The 19,398-nt window shown below is 33.3% G+C and overlaps 2 protein-coding genes across 2 annotated transcripts; both read left to right on the top strand.

Moving 5' to 3' along the window:
• Positions 1–993: 993 nt before the first annotated feature.
• LOC108341687 (eukaryotic translation initiation factor 3 subunit D) lies at positions 994–4,076 on the top strand. The gene is made up of 2 exons (XM_017579339.2): positions 994–2,763; positions 3,866–4,076. The coding sequence occupies exon 1, from the start codon at positions 1,069–1,071 to the stop codon at positions 2,758–2,760; it is 1,692 nt and encodes a 563-aa protein (XP_017434828.2). The 5' UTR covers positions 994–1,068; the 3' UTR covers positions 2,761–2,763; positions 3,866–4,076.
• Positions 4,077–16,113: 12,037 nt separating this feature from the next.
• Positions 16,114–17,036, top strand: LOC108342200 (VQ motif-containing protein 4). Its single transcript, XM_017579923.2, has one exon. The coding sequence runs from the start codon at positions 16,229–16,231 to the stop codon at positions 16,847–16,849; it is 621 nt and encodes a 206-aa protein (XP_017435412.1). The 5' UTR covers positions 16,114–16,228; the 3' UTR covers positions 16,850–17,036.
• The last annotated feature ends 2,362 nt before the right edge of the window (positions 17,037–19,398 follow it).

Raw genomic sequence — 19,398 nt, 5'->3', positions numbered from 1 at the left:
AATTTTTTACTCTTTATAAACATTTTTACAATTAAATATAACATTAACAAGTAACATTTTAAATTATTAGGGACATTTTAGTAATCTTTAATTTCTACTAATTAAATTTTTTTTTAAATTTGTCACATCAATCAAATCTTTCACTAATTCTCACAGACTTTACTTCCCAATCCATTCTCAATTACTCACAAATCTACTAAAAAAAACAACAAATAAGTTATTTCAATTCCATTCAAATCATCTCCCCATATCACTCTAAAAGAACTAACCTGAGTGTTTTACGAAACAATGTTAACGTTCCACATAGATTTCTTAAAAAATAAATAAAAATGAGGAATGAATGGCTTTTTCTTTTTCTGAATTTAGCCCGGAACATAGGGATTCAAAGAAAAAACGAGGCCTCATTTCTGAAAAGATATACCAGATTCGACGTCATCTAAAAGAGTTTGGATCAGGACCCCAATTGCTAAGGTCAAATATCTCTAAAACAATGAAAATATTCATCTGGACAATAATTTAAAAAAATAAAAAATTAATACTTGTAGAATACAAAATCTCACGTAAAATAAATCCAGATAAGTTTATATACAAATAACTTAAAATATTTCTATTGATAAGAATATGAGATTCAAAACGGATAATATTTTATACTATATATATTGAACCTCGAGTAGAAAATACATTTATGAAATTATGTTCTAAAAATTTAATTCCAAAAATTCTATTAAAAAAATGTAATTATAGATTTTTTTGGAAAGCATGTTTATAGGAAAATTCCCAAAATATATAGTTAAAACGTCATTTTAATGAAGAACAAAATTGTTATTTAAAAAATTTGAGGAGGTGCAAGAAATTGGGGGATTCAGGAAGTAAAACCCGAAAACCTAAGGTTGTATTAGTTCCGAGTCCAGCCCACGCATACTACAAGTAAATAAAAGAATTGGCAAGGGCAAACACGTAACAAAAACATTGTATAAAAGCTGCTTTCGAAACTAGGGTTTCTCACTCGTCTTCTGCTCTCTGAGCACGCCAATCTGTTCCTCAGATTCAACCCTTCGCATTGAGCCAATGGGAAAAGCATTCGACGTGGGAGCCGTTCCGTTCAACTCCGACGGCTGGGGACCACCGGAAACAGCGGCCGCCGGCGGTAGCAGCAACCTTCCTCTCAACGTTCCCTTTGCCCCCTTCTCCCGTTCTGACAAATTGGGCCGCATCGCCGACTGGACCCGCAATTTCAACAACCCGACCCGCTCCAAGAACCCCGCAGATTCCGTCTTCGACTTCACCAACGATGACTCCTTCCCGGCCTCCGCTGACGACGACGCCTCATTCCGCCTCGTCGATGGCAAGCCTCCACCGCGCCCCAAATTCGGCCCTAAGTGGCGTTTCCAGCAGCAGCGTCAGCTTCCGCAGCGCCGCGACGAGGAGGTCGAAGCCCGAAAACGCGAACAGGAGAAGGAACGCGCACGTCGCGATAGGCTATACCACATGAACCGCTCAAACCCTAATGCGCCGCGTCGTGAAGCCGCTGTTTTCAAATCCTCTGTGGATATCCAACCGGAATGGAACATGCACGACCAGATCCCCTTCTCCACGTTCTCTAAACTCTCCTTCACCGTTCCCGAGCCTGAAGACCTTCTCCTCTGTGGTGCTCTCGAATACTACGATCGTACCTACGATCGCATCACACCCAAAAACGAACGCCGCCTGGAACGTTTCAAGAATCGGAACTTCTTCAAGGTCACCACTACTGACGACCCTGTTATACGCAGACTCGCGAACGAGGACAAAGCCACTGTTTTTGCCACCGACACTATTCTCTCCACTCTCATGTGTGCCCCAAGGTCTGTATATTCGTGGGATATTGTCGTTCAGCGCGTTGGGAACAAGCTTTTCTTTGATAAGCGTGATGGGTCGCAGCTTGATTTGCTTTCCGTTCACGAGACCTCTCAGGAGCCACTGCCTGAGGCTAAGGATGATATTAACTCTGCTCATTCGTTGAGCGTTGAGGCTGCCTATATTAACCAGAACTTCTCGCAGCAGGTTCTGATCAGGGATGGGAACAAGGTTACTTTTGATGAGGCTAATCCTTTTGCTAACGAGGGTGAGGAGGTTGCTTCTGTGGCTTATAGGTATAGGAGGTGGAAGCTTGATGATGATATGTATCTTGTTGCGAGGTGTGAGGTGCACAGTGTGGTTGATGTGAATAAGCAGCGGTCGTTCCTTACTTTGAATGCTTTAAATGAGTTTGATCCTAAGTATTCGGGTGTGGATTGGAGGCAGAAGTTGGAGACTCAGAGGGGTGCCGTGTTGGCCACTGAGCTTAAAAACAATGCGAATAAGTTGGCTAAGTGGACTGCTCAGGCTCTTTTGGCTAGCGCGGATATGATGAAGTTGGGGTATGTGTCTAGGATTCATCCCCGTGATCATTTTAATCATGTGATTTTGGCTGTGGTAGGGTATAAGCCCAGGGACTTTGCAGCACAGATCAATTTGAATACTGCTAATATGTGGGGTATTGTGAAGTCTATAGTTGATTTGTGCATGAAATTGAACGAGGGAAAATATGTCCTTGTGAAGGATCCGTCCAAACCTCAAGTTAGGATCTATGAGGTTCCGGCTGATGCGTTTGAAAATGATTATGTGGAGGAGCCACTTCCGGAGGATGAACAAGCTCAGCCTCCGGCGGAGGGTACTGAGGAGGCAGAAACTGGTACCACCAATGATGTGGAAGATAAGCAGATAGACGTTCAAGCTTGAGAGGTAATTGAATTTACTTCATACCCTATTTTTGGGGGTTAAGAAGTTGCGTACTCTGTTCTCCGACTCTTCCATCAAGTTCAGATTTTTGTTTTCTGGGTTAATTGCTTATTACGAAGATATATGGCCTTTTTGTATTTGTTTGGGATGTAATAGTGGTATGCTAGCCTTGCTTTATTACATTTGAGTTGTGTATGCTGGTTTCAGTTCGTATCTTTTTATAATAGAGTTTTCTAGTCATTGTTATTATTCCTTATTATTTATGTGATATTATTGATGATCGAAGTATCTATTGCATGATTTCCTTGTGATGTTCCTGTTTCGAATAGTAATGTTCAAAGATATTATAGTGACATTGCTAGTATTAGTATCGGACTGCTGCGTTTAAGTTGGTTGAGTATTGGAAATACCTTTCTCGTGTAAACAAGAAAATTTCATGAATTCCTAGTGATTAAAATTCTAAATCTTCCTTAGGTTCGGGTCATTTGGGATTCTACTGGTAGGAGCTTTCTATGCATCTTTACTTATTCGATTTAATCTCTTGAAATGAGGACAACGGTTCGGCAGTCTGCTATACATTTAAGACGTTGTCAAGACTATCCCTCAAAACATCATACTGAAGTTACTAGTCTTGTATGTTACCTTGCTATTTAGATTTTTAGTTGAATCTAAACTTAAAATGTGAAGATTTCATACAAATATTTTTTTAAGCTTTGTTTTTTTGTCTGGCTGACCTTTACTCTCATATATACATCTTACCTTCTAAGTTCAATTAATTTTTATTGAAGTCTCTGCAGCCATCTTAATAATTGTTTGGAGCAAAGTTGTCAAATTTAAGTTTCAATCGATTTCATTTTATGAGTTTGAAAAACCAAATTGTGTATTCGGCTTTAGTATATTAAATGGTTGTAGATCGATAGTATATTAAATGGTTGTAGATCGATAATCAAATGCAGTTCGATAGTATATTAAATGGTTGTTGATCGATAATCAAATGCAGTTCGAAATCGTTAGATGTTGCAGAAGTCTTATTTTTAATCTTGTATTCGGTTAATATTATTATTATTTACTCATGCATGAGATATGATTCTTGGGGTCGGTGCAGGTCATGGATGAAATGTGGTTCTTGGGGTCGGTGCAGGTCAGATGTGTATCGGAGCTGATGGCCGTTCATTTGGGATCAGATCACGCTCAGAATAACAACATTTTTTTGTCGGCCAAAATTTTGCAATTAACTTTTTTGAATCAAAAGTTACAATCCGAACTGAGTTTTTTTATGCTACCGCGGTTTATGAGTAACAGACCTTATCCTTCAATTGGGAATGATTGTGCTTTACAAGTTTCCAGCAATTGTTATCATGCGGTCTAAAGTCGACTAAATTAGTATTAAAAACATATACGAACTTTTATGTCAGATCTTTTATGCCATGTGCTCGATACAAAGTAGTTTTAAGGGTAATAAAAAAACAGTTATATTGTAACAAATTATTTTAATAGTTAACAAATTTAATAGTAAACAAATGACTCATTTTAATCGTTAACAAATGCCGAGCCAACTTTAGGGACATTCTATGAACACGAGGCCTATCGGTAGAAAGAAGGAAATTGGTTTGGTATCTTATCCTTCTCTCTTATTAAATTAAAATTCTGTATATGAATTTGTCATGGTGATAGGAATTATCATATTAGAAAGATTTTAGTAAGTCTTTTAAAAAAATTTAGCAATTTATCTTTAAAAAAAACTTAGCAATTTAGGTTACCGTCAGACTTACTTAGCTATTGAACCGGGATTAGAAGTTTTACTTTGGAATCTAAACTTAAAATGAAAAGATTTCATACAAATATTTTCCTAAACCTTTGGCTTAAAAATGAGCTGCTTTATAAATTAATCAAGAAATTAAAGAACATGTTTTTTTTTAGGCTGTGTTCGCATCAACTGAATTCACTGTTCATGTGAATTATAGAGCGAAGAATTGAAGGTTACGTCGTGTTTGTATGAGAGGATTGGCAAGGAAAAGCGCGAACGGATTTGTGGGATTCATCCATTTTTGATCATCCGCGGAAGTGAGAAGATTTGCACTGATTTTAGGGTAAATGTCGTGTGTGCCCCGACCTTTATATTAAATTTCACATAAGTAAATATGCAGATGAATACCAATTCCATAGCATAGTGCACCAAATAAATAACTGATTATTGTTGGTTTTGATTTGCAGGGATGTAGAGGAGGAGGAAGAAGGACGTTGTGCGTGTTGGTGGAATGCAACAGGTGGTTCTTGAAGATGAAGAAAGTGGATGGGCGTATTTGAGAAGATGATGAACAGTGGGTAACCGGTTACAGCTATCGGTTTGCGGTTATAGTGTTGTGAAGGATTCTTTGCATTTCTGTAATCGGTTACAGCTTGTGGTAACCGATTACAGATCCCTCTCGCATATGCTTTATTTGGTTACTGCTCTACGTTCACTATCAGCCACTGATAATTTTCACTGCTGTCTTGTGTGGACCGTTGTTTACCACCATCTCTTTATTCTTTGATAAATACTTCTTCATGTTCTTCTCGTCTGTAGAACCCGATGTCTACCGTTATCGTCCATTGTTGTTTGCAGTTGTTTTTTTGTCGTGGTTCTCTCAAGTAGGCACCATATTTGGATTGTTTCTCTGAGCAATGGAGAACCCAACCAGTCATGGAGGCAGATTCCTTGTAAGGAGTTGCCTCCAATCTCCAATCTGAATGGTTTTTGGATTCTACCATCTAAAAAAAATAGTTATCCGAAAACGAAAAAAAAATGACTTGCAGATTCTATAACTAAAATAGGAATTTCTTTTATATGTGGTGCAAGAAAAGACTGCCCTGATATGAATTTGTCGAGCTTTGTATTTGGGGTTAAGGGCCAAGTTTCCATTTTTGAAAAGAAGATTGCAGGAAAACATAAGCAGACAAGGATGAACAGTTGTATCAAGTGTGACAATATATATTAGGGGCAGTTAGACCATTTAGAACTTGTAATTCTTTTTGATGAAAAAAAATACTCATTATATATTTGTGAACAAATTTAATGGTTGAAAAATATTCTCAGAAGTTGATTTAAAAAAGAATTAAAAGGAAGTTGGATAAATTCAATGGGGCCATTGCTTATTGCATCCCTGTTTTCATGCGGCACCCAAGTTAGAAATTTTGAGCATGTGTGAGGCCACATACTGATTTATCCAAACGATTGTTTGGTGTTTCGGATGTTACTATCTAAAGCAGAGTCTATGGAAATTGAGAAGCATAGGTAGTTGTGAATACTGTCAAGTTAAAATACACTTTGTACTAAATTGATATTATAATTTAATTATACAATTTAAAATACATTCATTTTACTACAATTTATTTTTTATAATTTTTAAATATTAATTTTAATAATTTTTCATAATTTTTTTCTCTTTATAAACATTTTTACAATTAAATATAACATTACAAAATAACATTTTATAATACTTTTATAAGTAGGGGCAATTTGGTAATTTTTATTTTTTACCAATTAAACAAATTTTTAAAATCTATCACATCAATCAAATCCTACACTAATTCTCACAAACTTTATTTCCAAATCCACTCTCAATTAACCACAAATCCACTCAAAAAAACAACAAAAAAATTACCCTCAAATCCACTCAAATCCATTCAAATCATCTCCCCCAAATTATATGCCATAATAAGATAGAAAATCCATTTAAAGTTTTTTAGTAATAATCACTATATTAAAATTTTTATTAATTCCGTCACAATTAAAAAGTAGGGTTAGAAAATGATCTTAACTTATTCAATTAAACTATTTCAGCGAAATTTTACTTATAAAACTTTATATTTCTATATATATAACTCTATATAAAATAATATTCTCAATTTTGTAACATTTTATTTTAATAATATAATACTATTATATGATAATAAAATTACTAGATGAAAACAGATGTAAACAAAATAAAACCGATCTAAGTAAGTTAGAATCCAAACTAATGATATATACAAACATTTTAAACATTATATACATGATACACATATCACACAAAAATATACACATATCACACAAAATGATACATTATATTATTTTATGGTGTTTCTTCTTGGATATTTCCTTTTTTATCCCTACATCCCATCCCATAAAAGTTTTATTTCCCAAATTACCCGTCATTAAAAATATAATAAAAGTACTTTCACGTTTTTATTTTTAATGTTTTTTAGATTGAATTTTCGAAAAGATATTTCAAAACCCGGACTAATAACTATTGAGGGTCACTCCCTCCACCACCAAAGGTTGTTCTCTGCACCTCCCCAATTTTTTTTATTTTCAAAACTGACCTTATTTAAATATTTATTTTTATTTTTATCTATTTTAATCTAATCTCACTTTCTTTCATTCTTCAATGTGTTGCACCTTCTACACCCTCACACCGCAAAAAACTCTAATCTAATTCTACTTCTGCACTTGTTCACTGTCTACAAGGCGTCCACCACCGCCAACGTCGTACCGGCGCCGACGCCTCAGCCTGCTCGTCCAAGCTCCTAGCCCTCAATCCCGCTGTCACTAACAATGACAACATTCATAGCATGTTCGTGCTCAATTCGATGTTGTCGCACGTTGGAACTTCCACTAGAGGTTTTCCTGTCTGCGTTCTCGTCCAAGACCAAGGGATGGGATACGAAATCTAAATTGGAATCAGTTTCTTCGATCGGATTTTCACGGCGCGGTTGCCGCCTCGAGAGCTTCGTTCTTCGCGCCACGTGGGAAAGGGGAGGAGACGTTGGAGGTTCAGAATTGGAAAAGGAATAGCGATGCTTGGGCGCATAGGAACAAGCGTAGAGTGGCAGTCTCGTGGCAAAGCATCGCGCGTTGAGTTGATGCTATTTTGAATTGTAAAAACTAAACTTCTGGGTCTCTACCTTTAATTTTGTTTTTGGCTGATGAATTGTTGGTTGGGATTGTGCTTCTTTGAATGTTGAGGTGTAAGGCATGAATTGGTGAGTGGTGTTCAATTTTTTTGCTCTTGCCCTGATTGGTATCGTGTTTCAGTATGGATGTGAAACCGAGATACGAACCTAACAAACCTCAACTGCTCCTTCCTGTGACGCCGTTACTGTGATATCTCTCTTCCTATGTTATGCTCTCTGAGGGGAAAGTGGGCTGGGTACCTGCAAAGACACTCCGACGCTCAAGTCAGAAAAGGGATCTCTTGAATCTTTTCAGTTCAAAGTGATCAAGAAGAAGAATCATTTCTCTCTCTTAATTTCTCTAAAGGGAAAAACGTACCATTTTTCTAGTGTGCTTTGTGTATTTAAAACAGTAGAATAAACCGTTTACCTGAAAGTCCGGATGGTTACCGAAGTTTACTATCTGGAAGTTGTAACCGCTAGATCGTGTCTGATACTGGGTCAGTTTATTCCCGTGATTTATGGCATTGACCGATATTCGTAATTGGTAACTTCTAACCGCTACACCTTTTAAGTTTAAGATATCGCTCATTATATGTCGAGCGCCTTATGTACTGATGTAACTATGCTAACTGTCGTGCGAGCATTTTGTCACGACCTCACTGTGTCGATCACCAAGTGGTCGACGTCGAACATAAGAAAACCCAGAGAATGGTCGGTTGGGTTATGTGTCGATCGTTTAGTAGACCATATCACTATTTAATTGTCGATCACCAAGTAGTCGACATCAAACTGTAAGTGATACGAACATAAGAAAGCCTAGTGGACGGTTGGTTGGGATTGTGCTTCTTTGAATGTTGAGGTGTAAGGCATGAATTGGTGAGTGGTGTTCAATTTTTTTGCTCTTGCCCTGATTGGTATCGCAAGTGTAAATGACATAGGGATAGGAACTGAATGGTTAGTTTTGTTTTTCTGAACCGGAAATAATCAGTATCTTTGGAAATAATTGTTCAAAGTCAAACGGAGATTCATATCCGTTGATTTGCAGATTTGTAGGGTAAAATAGGAATGAAGAGGTGCAAGGAGTATGCTGTGTGGTGGTGCAAGGAGTAATACTCATAACTCTAATATCGGCCCAATTAGATGCTCTTGGACTTCTTAACACTGCAAACAAATAATAATCTCTACATATTAATGTCTTTAATTTTCTTATAATAGTTTCAATATAGTTAGATTAAATGAAATTTGAACATGAAATAATATACTTTATACTAAAACCATTTTATTATCAAATTAAATTTATGCAGAACTTACTAACTTATGTAATTTTTCATTTCCAATTTACGTTACCACCATAAAATTGAAATAGAAGTAGATTGAAATGAATGTGTTTAAAATGAGAAAAAGTAAATCAAATATCAAACTACCATTTTGGTATGTAAAAAGATAGGAAAAAGCAAAGTTTAAGAAAACTTATTGGGAAAACACGCATGGGAATGAAATTTTTCCTTGACTCAAGTGTGTATGTTATAATTATAGATTTTGTGTCAATTCCCTTTTTTTTTCTATAATAAAAAGTGAACCTTAGATAACGAAATCTAAGTTGTTAAAAAAAGTTTGGTCCATATCGAAACTCTAGGATCTTTTTAACGGTGCTCTTCTATAAACTCTTTTAGAAAGAAACTCATAAAGATAAATAAAATTATATATATATATATATATATATATATATATATATATATTTTAATTAAGTGGTTCAAGTTATATTTACATATTTTAGAGTTTCAACCTGTTATGGATTTTGTTGTAAAAGAAAGCATCTCAATTAATTAAGGAAAAAATGTATTCACATTTAATATATTATTATTATTATTATTATTATTATTATTATTATTATTATTATTATTATTATAAAGATGAGATAATATTTGTTGTAGAAAATAATTTGGTCACAATTTTGTTATGAAATTTTTTTGGTGAAGTTAACTCTACAAGTGTTTTATGTTTTGATTTTGATCCTAATATATTTGAATTAAAATGCATAGGTAAAAGGGGTTATGATGTTTGTTATAGTTAGAAAAAGGAGGAGGTGGGTGTTGATATGAATAGAATCGTGGCAAAGATATTATGAAGGTAGAAGGATGAATGAAGTGTGAGTGATTATGAAGATTATTTTTATTGGTTTATATTAGTCAATGCTAAATATTAAACACCTTTTTGACTCTTTTTTACTTTATGTGTCACTGCATTGGCTCCATCTTCAATCCTTAGTCCTCTCAAGTGCAACTCACACCATACACGCGTGTCTTTACTTTCTCTACATTTCTACTTTCTTATTAATGAATTTAGACACATTTCTGTATAATCCGTATTTATAAAAGAAAAAAAAAAGGAATGTTATAGGATATTGGTAGGTTTAGTTTTATTAAAATTGTTATTTGCTAAAAAAATTTCACTTACATTTAATTTACTTTTATGTTAAATTAAAATCAAACTGATCAGCACCGAATTAGATTGGATTTGATTCAATAGATAAGAATTAAAAAATGAAAACGTTATGATGGATTTGTTTTAGTTCTCGGACCATGTTTTTACTTTATTTTTTTTAATAATTTTTATGTGATGATAAATGATTAATAGATTTTTAGATATTAATATTAATGTTTTTTATGAATTTATTTAAAATTTGTGAAAGCTTAAAAATATGATTAAAAATATTAATATCATTTATATATTTTGCTATTAAAAAAGTTAAAAGTTATAAATAGAATTCAATTTAAACAATATTTATTATATAAAAACATTAATCACTTTAATTTTTTTTAAAACCTCTAAAACTCATTTATCTTCTTTCTAAGAATTTAATCTCCTCTTTCATCTCTTTTAATAAACACATATTAAGATTTTTGGTGTCGAGAAAAGTAAATATGTTCGTTTATATTTGTCTATGGAGAAAGTTCTCATTTTATTTTTTTCTTGAGTCAATTACACATTATGTTGCATGTGATATTTGAAGGCATTGTATATGACCTTGAACAACATTTGTTTCTATATTGTTTTTGTGGTCATGAGGGTGTGTTTTGATCATTAATATGTTATTTTTATGTGTAGTTAGAGTTAGAAGGAAAGTTTTGATCTGTGTGGACTCTCAATAAATATAAACTATTCATTTAAAGTATGGGAAACAAGTTTATTTATGATAAATGTTTTGTTGTTTTTGAATTGATGAACTCATAATGATCATTAGTACTTTGAATTGGGATTAATTGCTTGAACTATTGTTTTATGGTTTGATTGGTATTGTTGTGTGCAAAGCTAGTTTGGATGAGCTACTATTGTCCAATTTGATAAACCTAATGGTTATTTTGAACTAAAATAAGATATTTAAAACTAAGAGGGAATTAAAGTTACATAGATGGTCTAGTTGAACAACATATTCAAGTCAAATTGTGAGTTAAGAATTTGGTACAACACAGGACAATACAAAAAAACCGTTGGACATCATTTGTAAAAACTAGAACAGTGAGCTCAAATGTTCAAGAGTGTTGGGTGTTACCCTGCTACCGCTAGGCATCACAAATCAATGAGCTATAGGGCTTTAGATGTCAAGCGTCATCCTGGTATCGCTAGACATTATGAAGTCGAGGAGCTCTTGGGTATTTCGCGTTAGGTGTAAGACTTACAATTAGGATACCACAGGTTTTTGCTAGGTGGACCATATCTTTTGTTGGGCACTAAATGGAATTCATTTCCAAGAGTCCCTAAGACTTGTGGCACTGGGCATTCTTGTGTCCACTCTCCATTCTTGCTGGATTTCCTTTTCATCCTATATATATATATGTGTGTGTGTGTGTGTAATTTTAAAGTTGAGTCTGATTATTTTTAAACCACAATCATTTCTAAAATGTCAAAAAAAATCCTCGAAAATCATTTATCAGGTAGAAAGAAAGGTATGCTCTCCTCATTCTCTCTCACCACATCCACTTAATCTTGATTAAGTTATCGTCCCTGACACCTTAACTAACTGAAACTCTTGTTGATGTGCTAAATGTTACCCCATTTTAAACCAACTCCTCAACTTTCCAACTTAAGGATTGAACGATCATTTACTTTTGAACAACCAAATTTGTATTTGTTATGCTGAACTTACCTTCCACATATATATCTTCACTACCGTTTGAAAATTTTACCAAAAATCTTAAGATATTCTTAGTCTTAGACCGTGTTAAATATCACTTCACATCATTTTATGATTACAGAATGATTGCACTACTGTTGTTAAAAATGCTAAACCTGGTTGGCTGCACTATTATTGTTAAAAATGTTAACTAAGTACTCACAAAATCAGAAGTAAAACAAAACATTTTCAAGTATTTCAGTTATTGACATGGTTATTTTACTTGTTTTTTATCCATGATAAGGTATTTGTATTGTTCTTTTTTTATTTCAATGGTATTAATGTTTATGCAACAATTTATTTCATGGTATTTTTCAAAATTTGAGGATAGTAAGTGTTTCTTTATTAGCTTTTCTACACTTCTGTTCACGGGCATCAATTCATGTTATGACTAGGGATGACAATAGGTCGGGTCATGCACGGATAGTGCCTACCCGCAACCCGATCCTACAAAAAAATAATCCATCCGCTATCCGACCTGCTACCCGCAGAGATACTTGCTTAAAGAATATCCGCGGATATTTTAAAACCTGCGGATATCCGCAAATATTTTAAAAAAAATATTTTTATAAATTATTAAAATAAAATTTAAATAAAATTACAAAAAATATATAAAATATAATATAATATAAATTAAATATAAATTACATTTAGTTTTAATTAAATTTAACCTTATAAATATAAATTAATGTTAATTTTAATTAAATTTAACTTAATAAAATATAAATTAAATTTTTATTTTCATTTTTTGCGGGTGGCGAATATACACGGGTACGGATAGTATAATATCCGCACCCGACCCGTTTATAAGCGGATATTAAAATATTCGTTACCCGCAACCCGCGGGTATTAATTATCCGTCGCGGGTTTTATCCGCAAATATCTGCGGGCGCGGATTTTTTTGCCATTCCTAGTTATGACAAAGTTGATCTTCTTAAGCATGTGATTAAGGATAATCTTGGTGAAAAAAAAATTAATTAGGTAAGTATTTATAATGGCAACCTCCTGCTCCATATAAAAAAAAATAGTATTTATAGATAACTATATCCTTGAGAATATATAATATCGTTTTCAATTTTTCCTTAATATGTTTTTTTTAGAAAATAGTACTATTTTTCTTAGTCTAGGAAAGCATGATTGTGTTGTGTAGTCGAAAAAAAAAAACTTTATTTATGGAAGGAAATTTCATAGATGACATTTCTCACACATTTCGTTTCTTAATCGTCTTGCTACTTATAGTCAGAGACAATATGATAAATTATAGGTTTAATATCCATTTTGGTCCCTTGGATAATGTTAATTCAGTCTCCATTTTTAAAAGTGTTTGGAATATGCCCATAATTAGTAAAATTTGCATTTAATTTGTCCCTTCCGTCAAGTATAACCAAACAGAGTTAATGGGGTGATGATCTGGCAGCAGTTATTGGTAATGTGTCATTATTTAGTTGTGTGTGTGACATGTTATTTAACCATCCTGCCACGTCAGATTTGCCTTCTCCACAGAAACCCTAATTTTCCCCTAGACAGAAACCCTAATTTTCCCCTAGATCGACCCTCAAAGTCGATATGAACCCTAATTGCGTGAAGCTATTCGAAACCTCCACGGCCAAATCGCGAGTTTTCCTCCATGCACCACCAACAACCATCTTTCTTCGTCACGGCGCAGGGAGCAATCACGACACAAGAGCTTCCTTTTTCCCAATCTGAAACCTAATTTTGGGTAGGAAATGGTCTGACACTTAATAAGGTCTCATCGGCCACGTTCATCTGAGTCAAAGCTGATCTAACACGTTAGCACACACACAACTAAATAATAACACGTTACCATTAACTGTTGTCAGATCATCACCCTATTAACTCCGTTCGGTTATACCTAACGGAAGGGACAAATTAGACGCAAATTTTAGTAACTGTTGACATATTTCAAATACTTTTAAAAATAAGACTGAATTAACATTATCCAACGAAAGTGGAGACCAAAAAAGGTATTAAATCTAAATTATACTAAGAAAGATGATAATGAACTCTTCGAATTTAAAACTTTTAAATGAGAAATTTGTTTTTTAAAATGCTTATCAAGTTTTGAAGTGATAATTTTCAAGCATCTTAATATTATAATTATAAAACTAAAAAGAAAATATGATTATGTAAAAATATTTTTCTAATACGTCCACCGTACATATATAATATATATTTCAAAGTAATTTAAAATGTTAATGATATCTTTCTATATTTATTATTGTATTTTTAATTCCTATTAACCAACTTATATAAGTTTTTAGACCAAATATAATTTAAAATATAATATATATTTTTAACTTCTTAATTTAATTTTAATTATAATAAAAACAAAATTCGATATTCTTAAAAGTAATCAAAATACTAGTTATATACATTTGTCTGCCCTTTTTACTACTAAATTAACTTTTACAGCGTTATTACACTCACATTCCTTATAATATACTAATTCATTCTATTGTTGAAAAGATATTTTTAACTGTGTATTTCTACGAGAAAATTTATATCATTTCAATAAATTCTTAAAGTAATTTATCGAGTGTATTTTTAGATATCTCTTTCAAACATAAAAAAAAGTGTATTAATTATTTATTTTTAAGTTGCTTTTTCATGTTGGATTTTTTGTCACTAATGAGAAAATAAACCACTTTAATTGAAAGCAATTTAAATATAAATATATTATTTTTAATATAATAATATAAAAATTTGAAACTGATTTTGATATTCAAGAAAAGTTTCTTTTAGGCACTAGCCAACTGTCATTGTTGTTGAAAAGAAAAGAAAAGAAAAATGGTCAATTACTCGTCCTAAAATTTGTTATTTTGGGAAAGTATTATTAACATTTTAACTGGAAAAATTGGATTTCATGCAAAACTATAATTCTATTAACTAATTAGTCGTACCATAAGAAGAAATAAATTATTATAAATTTCTTTCTAAAGTCAGTAGCAAATCTAACTTGACTGTAATGTATTTATTTTTCTTCTTTCTCTGAATCAATCATTAAAGACAATTTGTAACATAAGAGGGTTTGATATATTCTAAGTCTTTGGTCAGTTTGAAACACTCATTATCTTCAGAAAAAATTCTCAACAATAAAAAATATAACTCATTTAAAATTTATAAATTAAATTAAAAACATATATTAACATTTAAAATTTATTTTAAAAGGGCATTGTAAGATGACAACCCGAAGAAACATTGGGCGGAGAGGATTGATGTCAGTGTCTGGTATAAAAAGATCAGAAAAGTAAAGAAATTTATATTTAATTTATTTGGTATCTATTATTTATTTGATTCCATTAAATGATAAAAAAAACTTATTCTATCCTATAAGAATAAAAAGAAAAATGAGAGAGAACATATTTTTTCCTCCATTTATTTCCTTTCTTTTCAGTGTCCTCTTTATACCAAACAATGAAGGTGTATTTTAATAATAAATATATAAAAGTAAAAAGACAACTACTGATCCATGCATCATAAATATTTTCTTTACCAAAAACAGAGACACAGAGCGACAAGAATACTTTTATTTAAATTTTATTAAATTGAAGTAAAATACAAAGGTCACAAATTTGTTTTGAAATTAAGTAAATTCAATTTCAACTTATCAAATATAGTTGATATATGATAAAAAATAGTTTCAGTTGCAGTTCCTACAATAAATTGTGGTATAACCAGACAAATTAACTCTGAAAATTTGTTTTAACGTAGATAAAACATTAATCATGATTTAATATAAATGTATAATTTACCATTTCTACTATTAAATGTTCCTTTGTAGTCAAATGTAATAAAATATGTTAATGTTTAATGAATTTCAATCAATTTAACATTATCATTTTAAAAAATACTATAAACTGAAGTTTGAACAGGAGCTTCAATAAAACTATAGGATAGAAGGAAAGAAGTTTATGAAATATAATTTTTGATGGGTGCAATAAAAAAAGCAGTAAATGAATTTAATAATAGTCTTAATGAATATAAAATAAAATAGTTTTGTTTGGTGAATTGAAATTTAGAAGAAAAAGGAGATGATAATATGCAAAAGAATACACAGATGTATTAATTATTGTGAAGGAAAAGAAAGAGTTTCCAATATTGCATGTCACATATTTAGTAGAGTACAAAGTGCAGACAATGTATTATGAGTAATCACTGTCAGAGCAGTGTAGCACACAAGAAGTAGATAGCGCGTAGGGACCGAAGTTCAAGAATCTAAGGTCTCTACGACACATTTCATATTTTTTCTTAAACGAAATAAAACAAACTTGAAAAAGTCTCATCTGGTCTTCACTTTTGTCTACTCACTCATCTCTTTCTTTTCCGTCTTCCTTTTGTTTTTCTCTCATTTCAGCCATGGATTCCAATCATTCCATATCCCCGAGACAGCAAGACAATCAGAAACCATGGCAGGGACTGCAATCTCCCAAAGCCGTCGCTAGATCCGAACCCGGGAGCCCGTACCCGACAACGTTCGTCCAAGCGGACACGTCGTCGTTCAAGCAAGTAGTCCAAATGCTGACAGGCTCCTCGGAGACAGCGAAACAAGCGTCCTCGAAACCCGCGGCGAACCCGACCCACAGCATCCCGCCCATGAAATCCGTTCCGAACAAGAAGCAGCAGTTCAAGCTGTACGAGCGGAGGACGAACTCCCTGAAGAACAACCTCAACATCAACCCCCTCACCTCGTTTTTCTCGCCTCGCAAACCCGACATGCTCTCACCCAGCATCCTCGACTTCCCCGCACTCGTCCTGAGCCCCGTCACACCCCTTATACCCGACCCGTTCGACCGATCCAACGCGCCCCCTTCCCTGGACTCCGAGGCCGAAGATAAAGCCATAAAAGAGAAGGGTTTCTTCTTGCACCCTTCTCCCGCTTCTACTCCCAGAGACGCCGAACCTCGCTTGCTCCCTCTCTTCCCTACCACCTCTCCCAGAGCCTCAGGTCCTTCTCCTTCTTCTACCGCCGCTTCTTGAATCGCTTCTCTTTCTTTTCTTTATTATTGCCCCTTTTCGGATTTTCTGTAAGATTCTTATATAATTTCTGTTTTATTATTGCCATTCATGCCGGTTAGAGAGATCCGTTCAAAATTTGTAATGCTTATTGAGAGAAGGGAATAATCCTGCTTTAATTGTATGTATAAATTATGCCGTTTTCCCCCAATCTCCACCGTTTCTCTTCGTTTGCAACAAGCTCGATTTATTTCTTCCAATTCAAGAATGTGAATTTTGGTTGACTTTAAAGGGGTTATACTTTTATCCGTTGGAGTAATGAGCTACGGTTCTGGGATGTAATTCATGTACTGTCTAGCTTCTTCTCGTTTACTTTTGCTGCATTTTTTCCCCAGAGTCAAATCCTTTAATTATTGTTGGCATAGTTAAACTTTAATGCTTGTTAAAGGTGAGTAAAACCGTAATTAATGAAATTAATTTGAAATTATTGATTTGAATTGAAATGTGGGTGAAATTAATTTTAGCTACACCAAAAGTGTAAACCGAAGTGGTTTAGGTTTTAGCTACACCAAATTGGATGTTTATTGAAAGAAGGTGTGACAGTGTGTTGAAGGAGAGATGCATTTATAATTAGAGGTGAGGTGATATTCATAATTAGCAAAATTAATAATGCAGTGTGTACTAAGTAGGGTGTTGATAGAGATGGTAGGGAAGAAAGTAGAATGAGAAAAGGAGAGGTGTTGGTTTGAAAGTGTGTAATCGCAAAGGCAGCTTTGGGTTAGCTGTCACAGAAAGCGTGGAAGAATGGGGAAGGAATCTGGAGCCGTGTGATGTGTTTCTGAATGAGGGAAAAGATCCCAATAGTTTTGAAGATAGGTTTTCACATACTATGTGCTTCTGTGCCCCCAAACATCACTGCCATGACGTTGGTTTCAACTTTCAACAGAAAAATATAATAAATCCAAACATGCTTGAAGATAATTAGACGGAGTTTAAGGCATTAATTAATTGTTTGGTTTGTGCAGTAGTGTTGAAAGAAGGGTAGGGACCCCATTGGTTTGAACGTAAAGCGTTGGAGAGGCGTAAAAGCAATGATGAGAAGAGAGTGTGGGTTTCTCAGGTTGAATATTTTAATTAAGGTTTTTGACTGAAAGAAGACCAGAATTGAAGTGAATGGGGACATGGGAAAGTGGAGGTTGTGATCATGTCATGGGAAGAAGAGAAGAAGCTCTTTCACTATGGATATGATTTGAACCCATGGTTGGTGCTTCATTTATTCAATGTTTCAAACTTCACATGTGCACTGCCACCAATTTATAATGTCATCTTCCATTTCTATTTCCCTCTCGCAATCAATTTGGGGCAAAAAATATAAAACAACTCACATGTGCCACGTTTTGATTTGACGTATTATTCATCGTCATCCTTCAAAAATCCATCCATCACAATACTTCAACCATGACATCTTTGACTATATCTCCGCTTCCTTTGGTCCACCTCCTCTCCTCTTTAATGTTAGCTACACACTCACTTCAAATATATCATTTTACTCAATTTAATTCAAATTTAGTTAGCATCTTTCTATTAACCAACTTTCGATCATTTTTAAAGCACTACTACCTTTTTTCAAAATAAATATTTTAAAAATAACCACGAATATGTTTAATGATTTTCTTAATATATTTAAGGTAATAATTAAAAATGTTCACAATACATACGCTTAGTATTTATAATAAAAATGTATAAAAAAAAATACAGCGAATTTATTATTTAAGTAATACGTGTTCGTTGTCTTAACGTTACGCTTAAACATTCAAAACGACGTTTGGATCATAAGATGTATTGTTTTATGAGCAAGTGGAATTTTTAATTAATCGACAATTTTAGTATGTGATTTACACGTATAGTGGTAATTGTTTTCCAAAGCATGTGTCATTGTAAAAAGGTTTGAAAAAGTATGCATAGTACTTAAATCATAATATCTTGTGTTAAATATCTATGATGTTGAAAAGCCTTCTTGGAATCCATGATAAGTATGATTAGATTATAATATGTTATTTGGTGTGGAAGAAAGTTTATATGGGTATCTGAACCTTGATATCGGGCCCTTCAGGAGTCATGCTGTCCAGGTCTTATTAAGCAAAGGGATATTGGTTATCATCTCAATATTAGTGAGTTAATGATCTCGATAGTAATGCACATTATTAAATTGAGTTAATCAAAACTCCCAATATGAGAGAATCAAATATTTTTATTAGTGATGTTGTTTTGATTAAGAAGAATCAAAGTAAATTTAAGTGGAAAAATTGCAGTGGAGATAATTTATGTGTTTAAAAACATTATTTTTCTTTAATAATATTTTATTGAATATTTATTTATTGTACCAAATAGAAACATAAATACTAATAAATAATTAACTATTATGTCTTCTTCCACTCCAATTTTTAATCTGAAAAGAAAGACGGCGTTATTTGATTCCTGAATCCCATATTTATTCTTTTTGTTTCTCTCGTTTTTTCTTTTCTTCTTATGCAATAAATTTGCGTCTTATCTTCACAAATTGAAACATATCA

This window comes from Vigna angularis, chromosome 6 (assembly GCF_016808095.1).
Source record: "Vigna angularis cultivar LongXiaoDou No.4 chromosome 6, ASM1680809v1, whole genome shotgun sequence".
NCBI lineage: Eukaryota > Viridiplantae > Streptophyta > Magnoliopsida > Fabales > Fabaceae > Vigna > Vigna angularis.
The sequence above is the reverse complement of the archived record's forward strand: the minus strand, read 5'-3'. Positions and strand labels throughout refer to the sequence as shown.

Bases quoted from the DNA above. Each gene is read 5' to 3' on its own strand.
- LOC108341687 (XM_017579339.2), top strand. From the start codon at position 1,069: ATGGGAAAAGCATTCGACGTGGGAGCCGTTCCGTTCAACTCCGACGGC.
- LOC108342200 (XM_017579923.2), top strand. From the start codon at position 16,229: ATGGATTCCAATCATTCCATATCCCCGAGACAGCAAGACAATCAGAAA.